This window comes from Gekko japonicus, unplaced genomic scaffold, assembly GCF_001447785.1.
Source record: "Gekko japonicus isolate JY-2015 unplaced genomic scaffold, Gekko_japonicus_V1.1 scaffold167, whole genome shotgun sequence".
Lineage (NCBI taxonomy): Eukaryota > Metazoa > Chordata > Lepidosauria > Squamata > Gekkonidae > Gekko > Gekko japonicus.
In genome coordinates, this window is record NW_015164670.1 from 1,516,985 (window position 1) to 1,532,776 (window position 15,792).

The 15,792-nt window shown below is 46.5% G+C and overlaps 1 protein-coding gene across 1 annotated transcript in view; it reads left to right on the top strand.

Moving 5' to 3' along the window:
- LOC107108679 (myocardial zonula adherens protein-like) overlaps positions 1-15,792 on the top strand; it is a 61,114-nt gene that overhangs the window by 15,383 nt on the left and 29,939 nt on the right. Inside the window, 6 exon segments of the mRNA XM_015409163.1 lie at positions 2,396-2,509; positions 4,164-4,316; positions 5,073-5,198; positions 7,242-7,370; positions 9,465-9,550; positions 12,090-12,195. Of these exon segments, the coding sequence (XP_015264649.1) occupies positions 2,396-2,509; positions 4,164-4,316; positions 5,073-5,198; positions 7,242-7,370; positions 9,465-9,550; positions 12,090-12,195 (714 nt within the window).

A 15,792-nucleotide genomic window follows, 5' to 3' on the forward strand; every position in this document is an offset into this window, starting at 1 on the left:
CCAGCACCATAGCTAGGCAGCTCACAGTTTTTTAGCCTCTGGCTCATGCATTTTTGTCTTAGCTCAGGAAGGATGGCCCCAGAGCAAACTAATTTATGCAGTAGCCAAATTGCTCACTCACAGCATTAATGCCAGCAGCTCACAAAGTAGGATTTTTGCTCACGAGACTCCACAGCTTAGAGGGAGCACTGGTGCTCGTTCACTCCATAACATTCTTTGTTCAGCTCCTCCCTCATCCTTGCGGGTTCTTAAAATGTGCCCAGGGCATTCTGCACATGTGTGCTTAGAACACCTGCCAGTTCTGTGTGTGCTGGCTTAGTTTTGTAGGTGCCCAGGCTGGTTTGTAAACATTTTATCGAGTAATTGGCTAATAAATATTTATAGACTTCGCTGTGTACCTGTTTTATCTAGCTGTGGATCTCATTTGTTGCTGGCAGATATAGATCTTTCAGGTTAATTGACTTCAGTGCTATGACTGTGTGGGTCGTCGTCCCCCCCCATTCATAATTATATGTGCCGATCAGTGTACTGCGCCCACCTCTTAGCCAGGTTGCTGGTTTCACATCATCTCTCCTTTTGTTTGGCTCTTTAAAGTAACTGTTGCCCTGTTGCCTTCAGTTCTTGCTTTGTGCTTTCCAAAGATCTAGCCAGCCGCCTACATTCTGGGAGTTACCTTCATCCTAACAGTTTGTGCAGGTGTAGCACCTTCCTGTCTTTTAAAGTGGTGGCTCTGATTGAAGTATTTGGCTGTCTGTACCAGGAGGTGTTCTTCTGGATCAGGAGCTTAATGAATGTTGTGATCAGTGTTTTAACCACTGAGCGTTTTCACAACTGCATGTGAAAGATGGTTTCCATGAGCAGTCAGTCACTCTGTTTTTATTACGGCCCACGGGCCATTCAGAAGCAGGAAAAAAATGCTATTATAAAAATTCATGAGTGTGACTGTGATCTGAGGAGTTCCATTAGGCACCTAGAAGAGCTTGAGTGTGGCCAGTGGGATTGTAGACCCTTGGGCCCTTTCCACACAGTTTGGCGTAGTGGTTAAGTATGCAGACTCTAATCTGGGAGAACCATGTTTGATTCACCACTCCTCCACTTGCAGCTGCTGGATGACCTTTGGGAAGCCATAGTTCTCTCAGAGTGAGAAGCGGGTTATAGATCCAATCTCTTCTCTTCTTTCTTCTTCTTTGGATGCTGTTTTGGCATGGGAGGCTGTTCCATGAGAAACCCCAAGGCACAAGCGCCACTGGCACACAGAGTTTCATGGTCCTTGGGTTCTGAGCTGTGGGCGTGTTGCCTGCTGGTGAAACGCACTTGTGAGGAAAAGCCACGAAATAATTTGAACCTGCAGCTTTTTCCTCTGAGGTGTATCTGTTATGAACGTTCTTGCATTTCTTTGAATCCAGAGCAATTGTTAACATTTCCTAGTATATTATTAATCAACGGTGTTGCTTTCCAGACTCCCGTCTCTTCATAATTGAACTGTGGAGCTTGAAAAATACATATTATAATTGCAATTTTTCCTGTTTTATAAAATAGCATATTTTTAAAAAATATACCCATCACAATATTTTTGCGTACGTTAATGGATTTAACCCTAATCCTATGAGCTGCATGGACATCACCCCCTACGGCAGTTTGGTGTAGTGGTTAAGTGTGCGGACTCTAATCTGGGAGAACCGGGTTTGATTCCCCACTCCTCCACTTGCAGCTGCTGGGTGACCTTGGGTCAGTCACACGCTCTGGCACAGCTGTCCTTGAAAAAGAGCAGTTTCTGTCAGAGCTCTCTCAGCCCCATGTACTTCACAGGGTGTCTGTTGTGGGGAGGGGAAGGGAAAAGAGTTTGTAAGCCCCTCTGAGACTCCAAGTGAAGGGCGGGGTATAAATCCAATCTCTTCTCTTCTCTTCTTCTTCTACGATTAGAATTAGGACTGGTCCTCAGTTGACTCCTGCGTGCAGAACAGCCTTTGGCGCTGGTAGGGCAGTGCTTGTTCCCAGGCATTGGTGGGCTCAGCCCATAGCATTGTGTTCTTTCTAAGAGCAATTAGAGGGACTATCGCTACATCAGCAGACCTTTGATATGTGTGTGAAAGTGTGTGTGTGTGGGGGGGGATTGGCTTGTAAGCCAAGTCGGTGTTGTGGGCTGTCGGGGCGAGTGTGGTGGAGTTTGTTGCCCACCACAGAATCCCGCTCCACTTTCTTTGGGAAGTATCCACTCTGACAGGTAAGGTGGACTTGTAACAGACAAAGCCCAGACGTCCATCTTTCCTTAATTCTTCAGACACCTTTCAAAACGCATCATATAAATTTGTGACTTTGAGGTGAATCCTTGTCAAGTTTTACGTTGTGGGCCACGTTCAGCACGAGGGATGCACTCTTGCTTCTATTTCTCCAGGTATCAAGCACGCAAAAGGAGTCTTTGGAAAGCCACCTACAAGTGCACTCGGCAGCTCTGGACAGCTTTAGTGAAATGAACAGCTCTTTGACCTCGGCCTCCATTGAGTTGCAGGTAAATCGCTGATAGTGCTGTCGCCATAGATACCTGGCTCGGTTGGCAAACATCCCCGCTCTTGCACCATTTGTTTAAAGTATGGGCAGGACAAAAGGAGAACTAGATAAACGTTTGGAGCCAAGGGATTGGTTTCTTCAAATGCCCAGTGGGAGAAAGGGATTGTGAATTTTAGAGCAAATTTTTAGAGAGAGGCAGTTGCATACAGTAAAATAGCACTCCCTTCAGTGTCACACAAGATTCTGTTTCTGAAAAGAAAAATGTGACAATGGTAGGGGTTGTGTGTTTTTTTGTTTTTTACAGTAATAAACATATATCTTAAGGGCTTATGTTCCCCAGTATAGACACACTTTTGTAGATTTCATACATGTAGAAGTTTGCAAACAAAGTGGTGTATAAAATATCAGGTTTTAACACATTCATAGGACAACAGAGTTAGGGCAGATGGCTTTGCCAGTTTGGTGTAGTGGTTAAGTGCGCGGATTCTAATCTGGGAGAACCGGGTTTGATTCCCCACTCCTCCACTTGCACCTGTTGGATGACCTTGGGCAAGCCATAGTTCTGTCAGAGCTGTTCTTGAAAAAAGAGCAGTTTCTGTCAGAGCTCTCTCAGCCCCACCTACCTCACAGGGTGTCTGTTGTGGGGAGGGGAAGGGAAAGGAGTTTGTAAGCCGCTCTGAGACTCCCTTGGGTAGTGAATCCAACCTCTTCTCTTCTTCTCTTTATTCTTTTATGTTGGTAACCTGCCATACATTTCTTTCAGTGTCTTTTAATATAACATGTTAATTTATTTCAATGGCTTCCTTGTTTTTGGCCCCATAGCTGACCATTCAGGATTAACGATTGGCTACTCTGCGGTTTTGCACAGTCCTTGGTGCTTCTTGGGCAGATTTATACCACAGCTTTTTTTCCCAGTCATCGTGTAGAAAAAGAGGGACTGCCATTTGGCAAGGGGCCCTGTGAACAGTGTACCCTACCCGTGACCCTCTTGTATACCACACGCATTTGGCAGGTCTGGCCCTTGAGGTTTGTTAAATGTGTGTTGGCTGGGCTGGAGAATAGACAGCCTAGTTCTGCTTGGACCTTACCAGACAGCGAGTTTAAAAAAAAAAATTAAATCTCCTTCTGGTGATAGAAAAACAGTAAACCTCTGCTCTGCTTCTCAAGTTGAAACAATTGAACATATTTTACTCCACTGTACATTTTATGAAACAATCAGTAAAAATAATTCATCCTGTTATAAGGAGGTATCACGGATACTTGGGCAAGGAGATAAGTAGGAAGCTATTATTTGATCCTGCTCCACAGATCATAATAAATTGTGCTAAATTTCTAGCAATAGCCCAAAAAATATGTGCTGCACATGTAGTACAATTTTAGAAAGAATCCAGAAGATTTAGGAGATGGGGAGTAGAATTGTATAACCCCTATAATACTTACTCGAATAACAGTTGATAGAGTATTGTAGAAATTTAGAGTTTTAGTAATTTTGTAATTAACATACGCAGATTAAACGCAGTTTTATATTTAAATATTTTATATCTATTATTGGTACCCTTTTTGTATTGTCTGTAATTGGGCTGATGATATACCGAATAAACAAGCTAAACTGATAAGGAATTAATTTTTTTACTTCACTGCCTCTCTTTTTACAGAAAACCCTAGTTGACGTTACTTTGGAGAACACAGTTATACGAGATCAGATAAAGAGTCTGAAACAAACGCACGAACAGTCCATGGAAAAACTGAAGGAGAAGCAGAAACAACTGGAAACGGCCCGAGTGAAGAACGAATTGCTCAAGCTGAAAGTAAGCTGGAGCCACGTATTTCCCTGCTTGGGGTTCTGAGGGTAGCAATTATCAGCATGAGGGAATGTCACGATGTGACCTTTGGAAAAGCCCCAGGGTCATACTGGACCCAACATTGCCGGAAAATGAAGTTAACACAGTTGCAAAAAAAAGGCTTTCTTCCAACTCACCCTAGCTCAGAAAATAGCCCCTTACCTTGATACAGCTGATCTGCCAACCTAGATCCACGCCACAGAGACGAGACTACTGCAATGCGCACTACGTTAGTCTCCCCTCAAAATCAGTTTGGAGACTCCAGTTGGTGCAGAATGCTGCAGCTCGGCTGTTGCCAGGAGCTTGATGACACATGGATACTACTCCCATTCTGCAGTCACTCCACTGACTGCCCACCTGGTACTGGGCTCAGTTTAAAGTACTGGCTATCGCATACGTGGCCTTTGCCCCTCATATCTGCAAGACTGTCTCTCCTCCTGTGCTTCACCACATCAGCTTCTCTCATCTGAGCAGGTGCCTTCCGCAGGTGTCAGCCGGCACACGGGCGAAATCAGCGACTGCCCGTACACACCTGGCCTTCCCTGTGGTGGCCCCCCCACTTTGTGGGGCCCTCTGCCCGTGGAGGTCAGGAAGGCTCCCACTCTCTGGGATTTTCTGCAAACTGTGCGAGACTGAATTTTTCCGGAGGGCTGTCTTTTGCTGCTGGTGCAGCCTGCCTTGGGTTTCTTCGGCTGGAGTAAAATGTCCCTAATCCCCCTACAGGTGGAATGCTCGCAAGAGGCTAATGCGGAAGTGATGAGAGAGATGACCAGAAAGCTGTACAGTCAGTACGAAGAAAAGCTGCAAGAGGAAGAACAGAAGCATAAACTTGAGAAAGAAACCCTCATAGTAAGTGGACTAACCGAAGGCTGCCGCCGTTGCACACTCTCTGGACCGCATGGGGAGAGGGGGTGGCCCCTTTAATATTAAAAGCCCCAGCTGAGGAGGTTCAGTGGGCCTTTCACGGGGTGGCTGTGCCCACCCCAACCCAGTCAGCAGTAGAGGGGCCCCCGGTTGGGTGGGTTGGAATGGAAAGCTGGCCACCATCCACAGAAACCTAGTGATGGCTTCAGGCCCCTGTGATGTGGCTTTGTAAGTAGGCCTTGCAGGTATACCTGTGCAATGTACATTACACATACACATGAAGCTGCCATCTACTGAATCAGACCCTTGGTCTCTCAAGGTCAGTCTTGTCTACTCAGACTGGCAGCCGCTCTCCAGGGTCTTGGGTGAAAGTCTGTCACGTCACCTACTGCCTGGACTTTTAACTGGAGATGCCGGGGATTGAACTGGGGACCTTCTGCATGCTAAGCAGAGGCTCTACCACCAAGCCACAGCCCCTTCACCAAAAGGCACACATGAAGCTGCCTTCTACTGAATCAGACCAGGAGTCCATCAAAGTCAGTGTTGTCTACTCAGACTGGCAGCCGCTCTCCAGGGTCTCAGGCAGAGGTCTTTCACATCACTCACTATCTGGTCCATTTAACTGGGACCTTCTGCATGCCAAGCAGAGGCTCTACCACTGAGCCACAGCCCCTCCAAAATACAAAGTAGTATTTGCAGAATCTAGTACCTGTTATTTCCAGTCTTTCTCTCTCTTTGAAAATGCACACCTCTCATAAGATGGGGAAACGTTTCTGAATTAGCAGATATAAAGGACCAAACATCTGCCTAGCAGGAAATCCACTTGAACTTGCCTAGCAGGAAATCCACTCGAACTTGCCTAGCAGGAAATCCACTTGAACTCAGCAGGCCTTTGAAGCAAACATACATAGAATTGGATTGGACAGCTAGAGTTGAGTCCGTGAATCTTGTTCTGCTACTGCAGACCAAGACGGTTACTCTTTGAAACTATAGCGCTGGGTTGTAACAGTTTGTTTGCTTTCTGAGTTAAAATTTCTCGTAACCAAGTCCCATATGAATTCTGTTCTGCATAACGCTGGGCCAGTGGCAGCACAAGAATTGTGTCCACGGTGCCTGCAAGGCTGTCGTTCAGTAGTCTGGTTCGAAGATCATGCACAGGAATAAACTTGGGGGTGGGGGTCCGGAAGCAGGTTGTCGATGGGCCAGTGGAGGTAACCTGGGACCCGTCACAAATTCTCACTGTGGCCTACCATACAGGGTGGTTGTGAGAGAATGGAGGAGGGGAGAACAACATTCTAAGCTGCTTTGGTGTCATGGTTAAGAGCTGTGGACTCTAATCTGGAGAACAGGGTTTGATTCCCCTCTTCTCCTCCACATGCACCCAGCTGGGTGACCTTGGGTCAGTCACAGTTCTCTCGAAGCTGTTCTTTCAACGGCAGTTCTCTCAGAGCTCTCTCAGACCCACCTAACTCACAGGGTGTCTGTTGTGGTGAGAGGAAGGGAAGAAGAGGTTGGATTTATACCCCGCCCTTCACCACCCAAAGGAGTCTCAGAGCACCTTACAATCTCCTTCCCCTCCCCACAACAAACACCCTGTGAGGCAGGTGGGACTGAGAGAGCTCTTTCGAGAACTGCTCCTGAGAGAACAGCTCCGAAAGAACTTGTCACTGACCCAAGGTCACACCAGCAGCTGCATGTGGAGGAGTGGAGAATCAAACTCAGTTCTCCCAGATTAGAGTCCGCTCTCTTAACCACCACACCAAACTGTCTCTCAGACTGGAAGGAGATTGTAAGCCACTCTGAAACTCCAAGTGAAGGGCGGAGTATAAATCCAATCTCTTCTTCTTTGAGTCCCAACGGAGGAGAAAAGCAGGACATAACTAAATGAATGCCGTGCATGCTTTGGGAGAGGAAGGTTCTGGGGATGACTCTGAGAAGTGAACCTGAAGCAAGGACAACGTTCTGTGGGTGGCTGCTTTCAGGAACCTCTGCGCATGCAGGCTCTAACGTAAAACTTTTCCTTGGCAGGCTGAGACGAATAGACTGCTCAAGGCCATTGAAGATGCAAATAAGAGGATGAGGCTGACGGAGACGAGTTTACAAGAAAAAGACCAGAAGATCGGTGATCTGGACCAGTTCATTCAGCGTATGGAAGAGGTGAGGGGCTGCCATGAAGTCAGTCTGTTTCGGGGAAAATATGGCTTTACAGAGAGAGCCCTGGAAGGTTAATCCCCATCAGGGCTTGCATTCCACCGTCTGGTCACTCGAGCTGATGTCTTTCCCAGTGGCCTGACCCAGGCTTCCCTTTCCACGCGTTCAGACCCTTCCCCTTTTGGCTGCTAAACAGCTCCCAAGTGAACTGAAACTCCCTGAGAGTAGCAGTTCTGATCCCTACATACTTCCTATAACTTTAACAGTATTGCTGTCAAACAAGTTATAGCTGATTCTCTCCCGCTGTCTTGTGTCGCCTGCCCTGCCCTGCCCTTTGCGTTCCATGGACTTTGCCCCAGGGTGAACACCATGCGGGCTTTCAGATGGTGGCTTTTTTGGTATGTGATTAACATGTTCCCTGTGCGCCCCCAAGTCAAATAACTTAATTTGGGAAGCTGGCGTTCAGGGAGCCTCACTATGCTAAATCTAGAACAAATTTAGAGTCCAGTGGCACCTTTAAGACCAACAGAGGTTTATTCAGGGTCTCAAAGGTGCCCCGCTGGACTCTAAATTTGTTCTACTGCTTCAGACCAACACAGCTGACCACCTGGAACGATGCTAAATCTACTTAGGTTGCAAATAGGACCCATATCGCGAGAGAGGGTTAGGCTCGTCCCAGGTCTCTTATTTCAGAGAACTGTCTCTTACTAAGTGATAAAACTTTACTGTTCCTTTTCAAATTAATAAGCACCATGACTGCAACAGGCAGCTTTACAAGGATTCTAATTAAATGCTGGTAGAGTTTTGACGATCATAAGATGTCGTCTTCCTTATTTTATGCCTGTTAAACGCATGTTCTGTGAAGTACTCTATAACAGTGGCAGAATGATGCTCTGAAAGGTCAATAGTAGACTATTAACACCATCTGGAGATTAATTTTGTAATATTATATTTATGGTATTATAACTAGGATTATGATATATGTATGTATATTTTTACTGATGTAAATCGCCCAGAGCCCTGTGTATTCAGGGATTGGGCGATTCAGAAATCTAAAGTATAAATAAACAAAGGGCAGTGCTGGAGATCTGAGTTTTGTTCTACATGAGCAGCAGAATGAGGTGGTGGAATGGGCCAGTCTGGAGGCAGAGGATCATACTGCAGAATGCTCCTCTGTGCGAGGCAGACAAACCAACAGTAGCCTCCCTGCAGACAGAAAAGGAGTCTAACAAACTCCCTGCTGTACTAGAGAGCCAGTCTGGTGTGGTGGTTAAGTGCGCAGACTCTAATCTGGGGGAACCGGGTTTGATTCCCCACTCCTCCACTTGCACCTGCTGGATGACCTTGGGCAAGCCATAGTTCTGTCAGAGCTGTCCTCGAAAGGGCCATTTCTGTCGGAGCTCTCTCAGCCCCACCTACCTCCCAGGGTGTCTGTTGTGGGGAGGGGAAGGGAAAGGAGTTTGTAAACCGCTCTGAGACTCCTAGTGAAGGGCAGGGTATGAATCCAATCTCCTCTTCCCTTCTTCTTCTCTTCTAGAAGATTTTTCTCTGATGTGTTTTGCTTACAGGTTGAGGGGCTTGCTCAAAATGCTCTCCTCCACGTTCAGTCTAAAGCACAGTGTGGCACTTCCGCTACCACATCCTGCTGCCTGTGTAGGCGAGGCCTTTATTTTCCCATTAGTTACAAGGTTTTGGACAATGGCCGCAGTCAGGCTAAGCAGAGTTCAGCACCAAGAAGCCGCATGCCCTAGGAGAGGGAGTGAAGAACAGAAGGCAGGGAATACAGGCAGGGCCGGGTGGGCAACAAGGAAAAAGAGCCAAGAAGACCGGAGGAGGAGGCAGGAGGGAGGAGGCAGAAGGAGCCGGGGCTTTCAGCCCACCAGAAGGCCAAGGTGAAAAAGAGCTGAGACCGAGGCAACTCTGTGGCTGCGGAAAAGAGCCTTGGGGAGGGTTCTGAGAGAGAAATGGTGTCTGCTGTGGGGCCAGGAAATGGGTCCTTTGGGGCCAGGTGCTTGGATTGCCACTACCAGTGCATTCATTCCAGGGTGCATCTCATGGTAGTTGAACAAGAGCATCATATTTATTTATCTGTTTATTTAGGAACGTCACCAATTGCAAAAACAGCTCCTGGAGTATGAGCTACAACTGCATGGAGCAAACCTGCACAGCCAGGCCAGCAGGCAGAGGTAGGGTCCTGCTTCTCTCTGGGATTTCTGCTGCTGATAAGATGCCCCCAACTCTAGTTGATCAACTTTAGATCAGGAGGGGTATTCACAGGGGGGGCCCAGCTCATTTCCTCATGCAGACAACGGCCCCCTTTTTTTCCGGCTGTCAAGTTGCGGCAAACGTATGACAACCCCGTAGTGTGGTCAAGGCGAGAGACCTTCAGAGGTGGTTTCCCATTGCCTGCCTCTGTGTAGCAACCGTGGAGTTCCTTGGAGGGCTCCCATCCAAGCAGTGACCAGGCCTGACCCTGCTTAGCTTCTCTGACGAGATAAGGCTGACCTGGGTTATCCACAACAGGGCCAACTGCCTGTTACACCCTTTTTTGTCTCGGAGGAATATTCATACAGCTTTTCCCTTCCCTGAAAATCCTGGATGTGGTCATGAGGACAACAGTTAACCATTATTAGCACATTTGCAAGAAGTGCTGTGGGTGGGTAAGATGTGCTGCAGAATGTTTTCCACGAAGCCTAGAAAAAAGTGTTCTGGCCCTGTCATTGGGTGCCTAGGCATGGTCGTGACTATCGATCTGTTCTGTATCGATGCATGATTTGGAGGTGGCGTCTCCTTTTTTTATTTGTTTTGCCCAGTCGTTCTTGAAAACTGTTTACACTTGCTTGGGAACTTTGATAGCGATGGGAGCTGCTGAGATGCTCCATCAGCTAGAAATCCTATCTGAATCCGTGTGGGCAAGCGACTGGGACATTTGCTTTGTCAATGTATTCAAAGGGGAAGGCAAGAGCAGTAGCGCTGACATCCTGGGCTGCACTGGCCGTGGCGACAGCAGCCACTCTGTCGTTGTTCAGGAGTCTGCCCTACTCAAGTAGACCAACTGATCTGGCTTTATCCCAGGAGTGACTCAGGGCAGGGCGGAAAGCGTATATGCAGTGGTGAATCACAGGTCAGGTGGCTTCCCCTCCCCTTCCACATGTTCCCCTTCTGGTGTTAAAAGTCAATGCCACCCCCCCACCCCCACATGTGGAAATAAATCTGACTGCTAGCCTTTTAATAAAAGAGATAGATACCAAAAATAATATAGACTTCTGAGCTTTATTTTGAATCATAATTTTTTTATTCCACCCTTCCTCAAAGGAATCACAGCCTTCGGGGAATTATTATGTTTACATTTGTCAAATCTGATCCCCAAATTCTCTTCCTTGCCCATTTTTCCAAGTTTGGATTTTGCTTTCTTTAGTTGACCCTCCACGCTTTGAAATGGTCTAGTACATAACTTTGTGAGAAACAATTCCGTAAGATAAGGATGAACTTCGGAAGGTTGCTGATAGAAGGGTCAGTGTCTTGTTTGTTCAGGCTCAGCTGCCAAAGCTTCAGAAGCCCCAGAGTTGTTGTTCATGACTGGGAGAATAGGCACTGAAGATCCATTCGCTGGATCTTTCAAAAGAAGGAGGTCATCAATACGAGGCTGCTTTGCAATGTTAGAAGGGATATCTCTTGCACGCTAAGATATCTCCTGCACGCTTCTTTTTCCTCCCCATTGTTAACCAGTCATGTCTTGTTCGTTGGTTTATTTATTTAAAACATTTATTAGCTGCCTTTCTTCCTCATGGCGCAAGGCAACTTACAATACATACATACAAAATACATAAAAGTGGATTACATTAAAGATACATGAAACCAAAATTTAAAATCACGAGAGGCGCTTTCACACACACCAAATAATGCACTTCCAATCTACTTCCAGTGTACTTTGCAACTGGATTTTACTGTGTGAAATGGCAAAATCCACTTGCAAATGGTCACTGAAGTGAATTGAAACGGCATTATTTAACACTAGTAGCAAAGCTCGTTGTAAAAGGAATACAATGAGCGCTAGCAAAATCTCAGTCTGGCCCTCCTCCTTGGCCGCCTTGTCATCTATGGCACCAGTCTTCATCCGCTCACAGCCCGCCCTGCCAGCTGCAGCTGTCCACGGGTGGCAGCATGGTCAGCCTCAGCCTCCTTACCGTGTGGCCGCCGGATCATTGAGCCTGTCCATCGCCTCGCAGCACACCGAGGGCAAGAGGCTGGCCACCGCTTCCATGGTCTCGCAGCCCAGCTGGATCCCTGCATCCTGGCACGGCTGACGACGACCAATGTGGCACTGCCATGTTCGGCCTCGGCCTCCTAAGCCTTCGCCCGGCGGAGTGTCCATCCCCTTCAGCGGCTTCCTCCAGACTGAGGCCAAGCTCTGGGTGGGACTGAGGCAACGCAGCGAGGCAATGCAGCCAGGGGATTGGCAGACCTTCCGAGTGATTGATCAGGCAGCCAAGTGATTTGGGAGCGCATGGAACATTGCCACCCGAAAACAGAATTGTATATAAGGAGAGATGTGTGAAAGCTTTATTTTTTACATGGAACAAATCATACATAAAAGGGAAGTGTTCTATCTTTTGCAGATCTCTCTTCTTAGGTAACTCCCTCTCTAATCAACATGAAGTGACTCCCACAGAGGTGGTTTCAGTAACATTGACATAGAATTTTTGCATCATCTTCTTGTTGCAGATCACACCACTTGGAGGAGGCAACGGCCAGCTTGCGCGAACGTATCAGGCATCTGGATGACATGGTTCTTTGCCAGCAGAAGAAGGTCAAGCACATGGTTGAGGAGGTGAGTGTGGCAGCTCGGGCGCTGAATAAGAGGGTCCTTAAGACGAGAGTTCGCGGGGCGGGGGCTAAAAGTACATTGCCTGACAAATATTAAGATCTTGAAATCATTTTTAAAATCAACATGCTGATGTTCTTATTGTGTTTTGTGCCACAAGGGTTGGGGGTGGGGGTTGAAAGGACAGCAGGAATTGAAATGCTAAGCAGTCCAAAGGAAAATAAGGAATTCCCAAAATGAGTTTCTAAATATAGCACCAACGTTTTGATGCAACATTTGATGCGTCCTGATATGGTAGGAGCATGAGTCAGGAGGTTGCTTCTTCAAGTGCCATCATTCGTCTCCAGTAGATCAGGCTCCATTCATGAAACATGCTCCCTTTTACAGTGGTATTTTGCACAAAATGCAACATGGGCCACTTGGTTTACGTTTGTCCATTCCACAAGCCTTTTGCCCATCATATGCAAGAATATTGTGTGTGCATAAAATGAACCAATGGTAGTGTTTCACCTTTTCTTCCTGTTCTAGATGGTATTTCCCACTTGTTTACCAACAAGCCTTGTGTGCTGTTCTCTTCTTTGCTTTTTGTACTGAGCACCAAAACTTTACTATGTCAAACTACACTGAATGAATATAGCTGTTTACAAATACCCAACTGTTTTCTGTATGCTGGTGATTTGGAGTAGGCAGCAGTTTTGAAAAGCATGGCTAAGGAATGACAGCACCAGTGTTCCCTCTAAGTTGAGTTAGTGTGAGCCAGCTCACAGTTTTTTAGCCTCCGGCTCACACATTTCTGTCTTAGCTCAGGAAGGAGGGCTCCAGAGCAAACTGATTTATGCAGTAGCCAAACCGCTCGCTCACAACTTTTAATGCCAGTAGCTCACAAAGTAGGATTCTTGCTCACAAGACTCCACAGCTTAGAGGGAGCATTGCCTGAGACCAGTGTTCCCTCTAAGCTGAGTTAGTGTGAGCTAGCTCACAGTATTTTAGCATCGAACTCACACAGATTTTTGTCTCAGCTCTGGAAGGACGGCTCCAGAGCAAATGAATTTATGCAGTAGCCAAATCGCTCACTCACAACTTTTAATGCCAGTAGCTCACAAAGTAGGATTCTTGCTCACAAGACTCCACAGCTTAGAGGGAGCATTGCCTGAGACCAGTGTTCCCTCTAAGCTGAGTTAGTGTGAGCTAGCTCACAGTATTTTAGCATCGAACTCACACAGATTTTTGTCTCAGCTCTGGAAGGACGGCTCCAGAGCAAATGAATTTATGCAGTAGCCAAATCGCTCACTCACAACTTTTAATGCCAGTAGCTCACAAAGTAGGATTCTTGCTCACAAGACTCCACAGCTTAGAGGGAGCATTGGCCAGCACATGTCACTTTCTCAGAATCAGTAGCGCTTTCCCACTCTAACGAGTTCTCTATGAACTTAAGCGAGTGTTCACTGATGGGCCTAATTTAGAACATGGCTTGGAATGGACAATTCTTGACCTTTTTAATCCAAGGATACAATGCGAAGGTAGACACTAGTCTAACTGAGGACAGACGTGGTCGTGTGTTCATTTCATGGATTATGGTTATATCCTGAAGTATGCATTGTGGGCCTTCTGCTGTGGAGAGCAAGCACTTGCCATTCAGATGTGACAGCAAACTCGGGTTGCTGCTAAATTGGGAACAGTGGAGAGGGAACATGGAAGTCTGGCTGATTCATGTTTCTTCAGAACATGTATCCACTTAAGCAAAAAAAGGAATTGGGAGGGGGGAGGTGTTTGGAAAGCAGATTTAAGCCCCAGAGCAGTACAGTGGATTCACCTCCAAAAGTGTATTGTTTATTTTAGACTTTATTCCTGTGAAGATACTTTGAGAGACGAATAAAATAAGGTGTACTAGACTTTGCATTTTTGAAAATGGCAACAGATGTTGACGCAGCTTCTTTATGTAATAAGAGCTCCAGAGTCTCGTTTTTTAGTATTTTGATGGCTCAGGAGACTTTATAGTTCAAAAGAGAGGCTCCATAGGTGGGTGTAGAATCTGGGTACGTTTTAAATGTGACCTCTTAGAGTGAATCCCGAAAGAAACCTGAGTGTCAATGCTGTGCTCTCTGCTGGTTTCTATGGTAGAAGGACCTTGGTTAAAGTGGGACCTTGGGCAAGCCATAGTTCTGAAAGGGCAGTTCTTGAAAAAGAGCAGTTTCTGTCAGAGTTCTCTCAGCCCCACCTGCCTCACAGGGTGTCTGTTGTGGGGAGGGGAAGGGAAAGGAGTTTGTGAGCCGCTCTGAGACTCCTCTGGGTAGTGAAGGGTGGGGTATAAATCCTATCTCTTCTTCTTCTTTTCGTTCTTGCCCCTCATCTTCTTTCCTTGGGTGTTCTTCACCATTAGGCAACATATAATTTCTATCAGCTTTGGGTTATATGTTGAGCAGTTGTGCGGAATGAATGTGCAGGGCTGTTGATGTATAATGTGTGTGTAAGGAACTAAACATATAGCAGACCTGAAAAACTAACCTGAAATTATGAGTTAGTACTTGTAAGGACAGCAGTACAAGACTGGAAATGAACAGAGGAAGACCTTTGGATGAAGACTGTTTTAACCTGCCATGTATGAATAATAAGAAATTTAAGTATAGATGTTTGAAGAAAGAGAACTGAAAAACCGGGGGGGTGGGGGAGGAGTTCAGAAAATGATTTAAAAGAGCTACAGAGAAATTTAATTTTTGTGTTGTGGCCTATGGGTAGTGATGATCCACTCCAGGAAATCAACTGCCATGATTTTGACTTCGAATGGAGATCAAACTTGAGGGTGTGTTTGGCCCCACTCAGTCAGAGGGATTGCAGCTTCTCATTGTTGGTTTCTATGCCACTCCTGTAAGGTTTGGGTTTGGAGGGGCCATGTGGAAAAAGCAGACATTTTTGCTGTCAAGTCAGCACTGGCTTCTGCTAGGGGAAAGTTGGGTCTAGGAGGGATAGTAATTGCATCACCCATCCCAGTCGCATCCCATTTCATAAACTGCTGAAAGTGGTGTGGGAACCAATTGCAAGGAAAGAGCAGTGAGAGCACACGTGTTTATGCCCCTGGCTTTCATTGTCATGGTATAATTTGTGGTAACCACTTTGCTTTGCCTGCACACACAGTTTTAAATTAATGGACTTAATTCTAAGCTACTTCCAAGTGTGAGTTTCCTGCTCATCCACTTTTCATGCAGAGGTTAAAACAGAACCAGGCAAAGAGACAGGATGAGTTTTTGAGTTTTGATCGCTGATAGGTGGCTTTCTTGCCGACTGGCCAAGTGAAATGGTGGTGAGCAAGATCCTAGCCCTAAAAACAGACCTGCTGGGATGTTCCTACTTTTCTGAGAAAGGTCAGTGGGAGGTGGAAAGGCTCAGAATGAGAGCAGCGGATGTGGCAAAGTGATGGACATTTGGGACCAGACTGCTGCTACACTTCCTTTGGAAGGTCCTGAAACACACTTCGGGGGGGGGGGGCCAAAATAGTTTATAACATTATGCGTGGGATAGAGCAGGTAGAGAAAGAAGTACTTTTCTCCCTTTCTCACAATACAAAAACTCGTGGGCACTCCATGAAATTGCTGAGCAGTTGGGTTA